Genomic DNA, 9161 nt, shown 5'->3' on the forward strand with positions numbered 1-9161 from the left:
CTCCAGCTCCTGCTCCCACTCCAACTGTTAATTGACTAGGGAATTCCACGTGCCTGTCACCATGGTTACTTGGCAATGAGCGGAGGGGTTAGACTTACCGCTGTCCCAAAAATGTTCAGCTGAGGTGGGGAGTGACAGCCGCCGCTGTCAGCAGGCAGGAGACCAGGAAGACCAAAGACACCAACGCCACCAACAAAGTCCCTCAAACATATGCCCAAAAGATTCTATCTTCCAAAGTGTGACGACCTCTTCCCAAAATAAGTGTAATTAAATCCATCTTAAAGAGTTAAAGCCCTTAAAGACCATTTCATGAGCTTCTGTGTTTTTACCAAACTGAACTAATCCATCGTAAGCCAAATACTACCGTTGTCTGCATTATTGTCTTTTAAAAGATTCTGGACTCTTCAAGGAATAGACAGCAAACAAAGAATTACTGGCCCTCATAAAAGCTTAATTTGATTGCACAAAGCCCAATTCCTTTGATAATACATAAGATTTTAATGTCTGCTAGCTCTTCAAACTAGGTAAACCGATAGATTAAGCTCTTCTGAGATCCTAGCGCTGGTAAAAAGATCCTTCCCATCGGGAGTTGATGCATAAAGTGAATGTTACAAACTTCATCTGTGTTCTCTGCGAAACGAAAATTACATCCAAGACTGATTACTGGCCATTAATAAGATTTCATTTCAGAGCAAATGGTCGACTACAACCTTTAACAAACGGCAAGGTATGAAACCTGAAACTCAATAGGAAATGTAGCCATGCTAGCTATCAGTCATGCTAGTACTGTACAGGGTAATAACTGATTGGTTGAGATTATGCAGTGGGGAACCAATGCTGGGGCACCGCAGGCCTGAATATGATTATCAAGCTGAGTGTCAATCAGCAAGGCAACAGAATAAGAGTTGGCACTGTGCTCCTTGGGGTCTATCAGAGCACCTTCCTGATTAGCTGTCAGCCATGGACACTCATTACCCACTAACTAAAGCAGAGCGCTTGCTAATCTACAAGGATGAAGGGTTTCAATAAAGAAGAAGGATGGAAGGAGAGAGTAAAAGAGCAAACCAAAATCATTTTCTTTGACGTTTTCCAGTAAAGATATATAAACCCAATGAATAAAAGTAGCCAAATTTCATAAGATTGCATAAGACTTATCAAATATTTTGTTAATTTACGTTTATGCATTACTCTACTTGCAAAAATGTATATACTGTATACATGTACACACACACTCTGAAAAATCTTTAATATCATGAATCATGTACATATTCTTACAAGACATGTAATGATTAATTTAATTGTTATTTAATTTAATTAATTATGAATATGACTTTTTTTTTTTTTTTTTTTTTTAAGAGTGAGAGCAAAAAGTTGGTCATTTTTAATCTTCAGCTCTTTCAACAACTTCTACATTTACATTTATGCATTTAGTAGACGCTTTTATCCAAAGCGACTTACAGTGCATTCAGGCTACACATTTTACCAGTATGTAAAATAATGTGTAGTGCTGTAGTCCTGGTTATATTCAAAGTCATGTTCACACAGGTTTTACAACATACAGGACAGCAAAATGTGTGTTACAGAGACAGAGCAGGTTGTGGGGGTTGAGGTTGAGTACAGCAAGAGACACTCTTCTCCCGCAGGTAATCACCTGAACATGTGTCTCCTAAATGAAATGTGATCTGACACCCAATCTCAGCGTGTGAACTGGAAGCCCCAATCTCTTATACTCAAACCCTCCCCAAATGTCTGTCTGACTAACACAAACACAATCCCTCTGGCAACGTTATGTGTAACATTTATAAATGTGGTTCTTTTACACAGCATATTTCATTCATAAGGAACCTCAGACACATACATGCTCACAAATGCACTCATTTAGTCCACCCATGTGAGGACATTTTAAATTCAGCAGAGGGTCTTGTGGTGCTTCATGGCTCAAGCACTGTTAAAGCAACAATGTGGCTCATCAAACAGTGACCATTTTCGTTGAAGAGGTTAACAATGCTTAGTTAACCATTAACCATATTAAAAAACTGTAAAATAGCATCTCAAGGAAATAAAGTGTCCTTCGTGTTAAAGGCACACGCTGTGCAAATGGAGAAAGAATGATTGTAAAGGAGATTGCTGATGATAAATCACAGCCGGAAACACACACGCAACCTGGACATTTAGTTTCACCCACTGAACTATGATTCACCCAAACAATATGTGATACAAAAGTGTGTGATTTGTGAAGTGAACATCAAACAAGAACCGAACTTGTCTAATAAAAGCTCTTTTTTTTTCCTTTCTCGTACTGAACTATGTGTGTGAATATTTTTCAGGTAAAGCGAGTGCAAACAAAGGGTCAGGATTACAAATAGTGTTTATGTGTGTGTTTAAACTCCAGTGAGGACACATCTTGAAGGGTCTCTCGAGTGCGGGCAGTGAATAGCTCAGCCTGGGGGTGCGCTTGACTAACCAAACAGCCATAAGCTGAGGGCTATAAAGGCTTTTTTAGACTGTTCTCCAGGGAATGTTTGTCAGCTGATAGTATGAGGACAATGGGCATAGTCTGTGTAAGGAAAAGGATGTTTGAAGAGCTCATAAACAAGCACTGTTTCAACACGACTATTTTCAGGCACATCAGGCAAAGCTGGCACAGTTTAAACTAGCTGCACTGGAAGTCCAATTGAGATATGACGCAAATGACTGAGACCAAGGGCAAGAAAGTAGCCTGTGATATACGTAGAGCTGGATGATACATTGAATGTTGATTTAGTATTTGTCATGATTTTAAGGGGGTTATAAAATATATCACAAATTGTTGTTTTACTTGCCCATTGTATTTCCAATTTTTAAAATTTTTCCTTTTCTCACAACTCTCATTCAAACTTCCACACTTCATAAGACATAAGTGTGATTAATGTTCATGATTCAGCTCTGGTTCAACAATTTGTTTGTAGCCTACAGTAGGCCTATTTAGTAAAATAGTGTGTTAGAGTTGTAGAGTTGATTAATTATCATTTGACCATTTAACATATATATATATATATATATATATATATATATATATATATATATATATATATATATATATATTACATTTTAAATATTTAAATTCTACTGTATGGCTGTTATTTGAAAACATTAGATTTTAAGGCAAATATGTGAAATATGTGATAATTTTTTGAATATATTATTATTATTTTTAAATACTTTATTTTACAATTTCTATTATATTTAAATAATATATATATATATATATATATATATATATATATATATATATATATATATATATATATATATATATATATATATTCTTTTTTTAAGGCAAATATGTGAAAACAGGAAAATATATTGTAAAATATATATATATATATATATATATATATATATATATATATATATATATATATATATATATATACACACACACACACACACACACACACACACACAAGTGGATTTTTTCATTATTTTTTTATCACCCACATTCATCCATATTCACACCACAAAACAGATCACCAATGACAGAAAACAAGCTGTAGAAGTGCGTCAAGATGGAGCATTTCTTGGAAGCCAAATCCCCAAACACTGCTAGGATAAACAAATCAATTCAGAAGAACTAATGTCCATCTTCAAATCGATATGGGTATAATAGAGCTACGGGAGATTTCGCAATGTACTACAAGATGGACGATAATGTAGCATGGCCTAAGATCCTCGCTAAAAAGCGATATTTTCCCCAAAAGGAAACCTATCAGCCCTGATTCCATTAGGAATGCCTGAGAGAGGCCTCAGGATTTGCGTCGGCCAATCTCCCTGCCGAACTACACAGCTAAATGGATCGGCCGCTCTTAACCTAGTCTCCCCAAAGAGCCTCCAAAGCGCCTATTCTTCAAAGCACTATAGCCCAACACACAGATACAGCTTTTCCCTGTGTTTTTTTTCATTGTGATTTTTTCTGTAGTATCAGACCACTTCAACATCCTGTACACACGAAATATCTTCCACATACTCTGTTTCCTGTATGCCAGTAATAACAGCCTTGGTGTAATCAAAGGGCAGTGGGTTACCGGGCTTCCTCTATCTTTGTTTCTGCCTTGCCCGGATGCTTTGTAGTGTAGGCAAAGTGTTTGAATGCTGAAGGACTGGGCAGGACCCAAATTTCATGAAAGATGGGAGAATGGGGGGGGGGGTGATGGAGGGATACTGCATTCTTTTTTTGAAGAAATGACTCTATCAGTGCTGGTTATAAATTCTGAGAGAAAAAGCTCAGGGGGTCTGCATGAATTAATTATTTTCTGCCAGCACAGAATCTATAGACACACTGTCTGTCTTCCCAGTCAACTTTTTTTGTTATCTCTTCCAGAGCACGTACAATACCAACCATAAATCACGCAAAACATCGGTCACCCACTGATCACAAACAGCACCGTCATTACTAAAAACAAAGAGAGACACTAACAAACACAGAAGCAACCCAGACAGAGCTAATCCACAGCATTAAAACTCAGTGTGTTGTGTCTGAGTGCAACATCTGCAGCAGCATCTGAACAGCTGTGGCTCAGATCAGTCAATATGTTTACGTGTACTTCAAAAGTTCAATTTCAGGTAGACAAAAACAGTAATTTGTTTTTCCAAAAACTTTACCCTGACTGAAATATTACTTAAATGCATAGTTCACCAAAAATTTAAAAATGCGATCATCGTTTACCCATCCTCATGTCTATCCAAAACATAACGGCTTTGTTTCTTCGGCAGAACACAAAATAAGATATTTGGGAAAAACAGTTTTGGTCCATTTAATGAAAACCAGTGGGGTCCAAAACAATTTTTGACCTCATTGGCTATCATTGCATGTTTTGATTTAGCATTAATAAACTTATAAAACTTACCATAAAAAATACTATAAATGATAAAGCTTCTCCATTATTGCCATCAGAGCTGTTCAAACACAACAAAGCCCAGGTGTCTCCTTAAAGACAGAGGAAGCTAATTGATTGTTTTTAGTTTTAGTGACTTTTTGTAACCTTTCGTAACCTAATATTGCCTTCATAACATTAGACATACTGTTAACTGATATTCAGCTTAAACATTATATAAAAGTTTAAAAAGTAACACATTTATGATCTGGTGTCAATGAGAGGGTGCCTGCGTATGGATGGGGTTGTGGAGATACATAAGACAAAAAAAACAAAACAAAAAAAGATCAGGAGAACCTGGCTTATAGATGATATTAAGATGAAAAGACAGACTGCTTAGTATCTCTTTTTCTGAGCAAGCTGCCAGTCCAAAAACAAGCTTTCATGATGGGTTTCAAAACAATTAAAACAAGCCCAAACACTCTTGATTATTATTTTAGGCATTTTAAACCTCATTCAGCTGTAATTCTATCAGAGTTCTTATAACGAATATGCATACTTCCCTACTATAGAGTCGGTGAAAAACAGTATGTTAAGAGTAGAATGTCCGAATTTACAGTATTCATAAAACAGTAAGCAAAAAGTACCCAAATTACCTATTACTTCCAGTGAGATTCTGAAGTGAGCATCCAATGGACACATTACCATCCCATGAGGCCACGGGAGAGGATTTGTGAAGGGCCATGAAGAGACGCAACTAAAAAAAATAAATAAAAAAATAGCATTTTCTCTGATAAAAATTGCAATTGCAATTTTAAAAAACTGGCACATGCTACAGGGTCAGGGAGAGGTCAAACCGCTAAAATATGATTGATGTGTAAAAAAAAAAAAAAATGCTTTATGGTCTAGCAGCAAAGTGCCATATTGTGATCTTGGATTAAAACCAGTGTGTTGTGGTTGCGTGACTTGCTTTCACTGGCAGCCTGCATGTCCATCTGTGCCGAATGAAAGAGAGAGACAGAGAAATAGAGACGGGATAGAAAGAGAGAGATTCTAGGGGGTTGAAGAGTCAGGGGGCGAGATGTAACCTGTCCCCTGCTGAATGCTTCTCATTCCAAGCAGTGGCTCCCCCCTCCTCACGAGCATGAATCACAAAGCTGATACGAGAGACTGGGGCCCACAGCAGTGAGCCCAATCATATACTTTACCGGCTCTTTCTACCACTACCATCATCGCCAGGCCAAATTAGCACCTTGGGTTTGTACAGTTACACAACATGTGGCCTTACACTGCAAACACACAGGTGTGCGTGACTAGATTCATGCGCAGATGTGTGCGTGATGGATATCTATAGGAGCTTTGAGCTCGCAGAAGCCACTTCAGACACAAGATTGGCTTTTATCTGCTGGCCCAGCACAAAGAGAGGGTTTTAATTTGAAGCCTACTAATTCCATAATAATTACTGCAGGGGGTGATGTGTGTGTGTGTGTGTGTGTGTGTGTGTGTGTGTGCACACTTGCGTTTGATGCCGCTGCGGTTGGGGAGGTTCTGCTGAGGAGAAAATTTAAGCAAGGAAATGAGCAGGGGAAACAGACAAAGAAGGGAAGGGCATTGTTTCTGCGAGGCATCTTAAACTCTCGATGGTTCTTTCCGCCACCTACTGACATCCCACCGCGATTAGATACTCCCTAGGAATATGCAACAGGGACTTGGAAACGGAAATAATATTGTGTAAATGTCATCTGGGAGGGTATTGCTTTGGTATCAGTGCTGGTGGTTACTGTAACAAGGTCAGGTGGCTCCGATATGAGGCTGGACAGGAACCATTTTAAATGCTAATCACTAAGACTTCCATTATAAGGTCAATTATACGAAAGCTCTAGCAGAGGCTGGCGTACCTCTGGGAAAGATATAGGCAACTAATTGAAATGAACAGGCAGAGTTCCAGCTGTTGTCATTTGGCAGTTAAAGGCTACAGATCAATTAAAATGTGTGCCCGGAAAGAGGATAAAGTCGTTAAAAGAGTTTTTTCTGTTGATGTGCTCAAAGAAAAGAAGCTGTGGGGCTAGTGGAAGTGTAGCATTTTTCAACCTTGCTGAGTTTGAGAAGTCACAGATCATGTGGTATGATACTAGAAACTGCCAAACCAGTCTGGGCATCAGATAGTTTGGCATCAGAAGAGAGTAACTAAGGATTCCCATGATCAGCCCAATTAAAGCACATGAAAAAAAAAGTTAATTCTTAATGACTTTTAAGTTAAAGAGAGAGGGATAAACAGCTACAGAAGAGAAGATCTCAGAGGACCTGCTTTAAGAACAACAGCAGCATCACAGATAAACACAGCACCCTGGAGCCCCGAATGAGCTCATCAGAAGAAACACTTCTTCTGTCTGTTGCTCCACACGTATCTGCACGAGAAGAGCCTCAAACAATGGAAGAAGGCAGGGTGCAGAGGGATAAGATAGTTAGGTAAAAAAAAAGACTGCAGATAGCCACAGCATTGCAAAGGTAAGAATGGTAGAAGAGACTGTAGGGGAGATAGCCTTAAGAGCAGATAAAAAGATAAAACGCAAGTACCTCTGGGATGGTGAAGAATGTCTGCTTTAGAGAGAGGTTCTTTATATGAGTGTTTTTTCTCATACAGTCATGTTAAAGTGGAAGACTTTCAATATTGACTTAAGTCAAATCTCTGTCATAAAATGTAAATTTAGTGTCAACGTTAAATCAACTTATCTGCAAGTCCAGCATGTCGTAATTTCCAGTTAGGCTTCATTTTAAAAGTGATAATTCATCAACACATACGTGAAAAAAATGGTAAAGACTGTGCTAGAGAATGGGCGAAGCTAGAGTCCCTCTGTGCTGAAAAATCATTGGTCATAGGAAGCCAAACACTTCAAAGCAGAGCAAAACTGCTATCAACTGAACTGCAGGGTGCATACGGCGCAATAGACTTGGTAGCTCAGAGCAGGTTCATATATTCTCACACAGATATTATTTTCCTTCCATTAGACTCTTAATTAATAAAATACAGGTGCTTGAAAAACATTGAGCATTTAACACGGGGAAATTGATATCTGGGATATCTTGAAATCATATCTATATGATTTTTATATTTGTATTATAATATCCAAAAATAATTTAACTGTATCGTTTTAAATTATAATAGGTGAACCCAATCGTACACCTCATATAATGAGTTAACGAAGTATGTTGAATTTCATTTTAAGCCATTATTTCTTATTTTATGATCTTAAAAATGATTTTAAATATAGTAATATGTATGAGACCGTTCATTTAGATTTCAACAACACAGAATCATACTGACGTGATATGAATTTGGACTCTTGCAGCCGCGCACTTGAATTTAGATGAAAGCACGCGCGGGGCAGCGCTGTGATACTGCCGCTCTCAAGTGCAGCGGATTAGGAGCGTCCATCCCCTCCTCAAAGACCACGACCAGTCCGGGCTGTTAACCCTTGAACCATTCCCTGACTTAAACACGAGACCCTCAAAGACGCCAACAGCCACAAAAGCCCTGTTTATTTTAATTAAGTGTTTGAAAATATCTTCCGCTCAACGTCACTTAAGTCCCCAAAGTTGCTTTCGACACTTGGGCTCTTTTATCCTCCATGTACTGTAGCTAGGTTACAAGGTAACAGGTTGTTACAAGAACCAACAGAAAAGTAACCTGCTCTTAATTTACTCAACGTTCTTTATACTCACAAAGTAGCTACGAAGTAAAGCTTGTGTTTAAAAAGAAGAAAAAAAACTTGGGCTTTTCATTATTCAGTAAAATCTCTATTTTTTTTAAGTAGTTATCATCATTACTACTTACCTTGCAGCGCTACAGCAAACAATGTGCAACAAATCCCGACCCGTCCCAACATCGCTCTCTCCATAACTGCGTCTGAACTTGACGGCTTATTTCCTGCGTCGCGTCGTTGTATTTCTTTGCAGCTCCTTCGCCCTCTGCTCTCGCCCTCACACGCAGTAGTGCAGTGCGCACCCCCGTCCTTCTTGGCGTAAGAAATCTGATGCGGATGGCAGTGACTTGGCTGATATATTTGCACAAAAGGTGACCGTGCGCCCCTCCTCTCCCCTCCCCCTTCCCTTCCCAAACGCGCAAAGTGCTGCTGGAGTGAACAGATATGGCCAAGAGATGAGATACTTTTACGCGGTATCGGCTAATTATTAAAAAGGGTGATGTATTCAATAACAGTGAAACGGTTTAATTTTGAAGGCACTAAATTAATATCGGTAAACATACATAAAGCATTGTAAAATACAGGTTTTTTTTATGACTGACAA

General features: G+C 38.5%; 1 protein-coding gene across 2 annotated transcripts in view; it reads right to left on the reverse strand.

Moving 5' to 3' along the window:
- Window positions 1-8926, reverse strand: part of LOC109058392 (basal cell adhesion molecule-like) — a 54850-nt gene extending 45924 nt beyond the window's left edge. The window contains exon 1 of one of the 2 annotated variants that reach the window (XM_042772447.1): window positions 8689-8926. In XM_042772447.1, the coding sequence (XP_042628381.1) occupies window positions 8689-8752 (64 nt within the window). In that variant the 5' untranslated portion in view covers window positions 8753-8926. The remainder of the gene's footprint in view (window positions 1-8688) is intronic. The other variant, XM_042772448.1, reaches the window with a different exon arrangement.
- Window positions 8927-9161: the final 235 nt, after the last annotated feature.

This window comes from Cyprinus carpio, chromosome A16 (assembly GCF_018340385.1).
Source record: "Cyprinus carpio isolate SPL01 chromosome A16, ASM1834038v1, whole genome shotgun sequence".
NCBI lineage: Eukaryota > Metazoa > Chordata > Actinopteri > Cypriniformes > Cyprinidae > Cyprinus > Cyprinus carpio.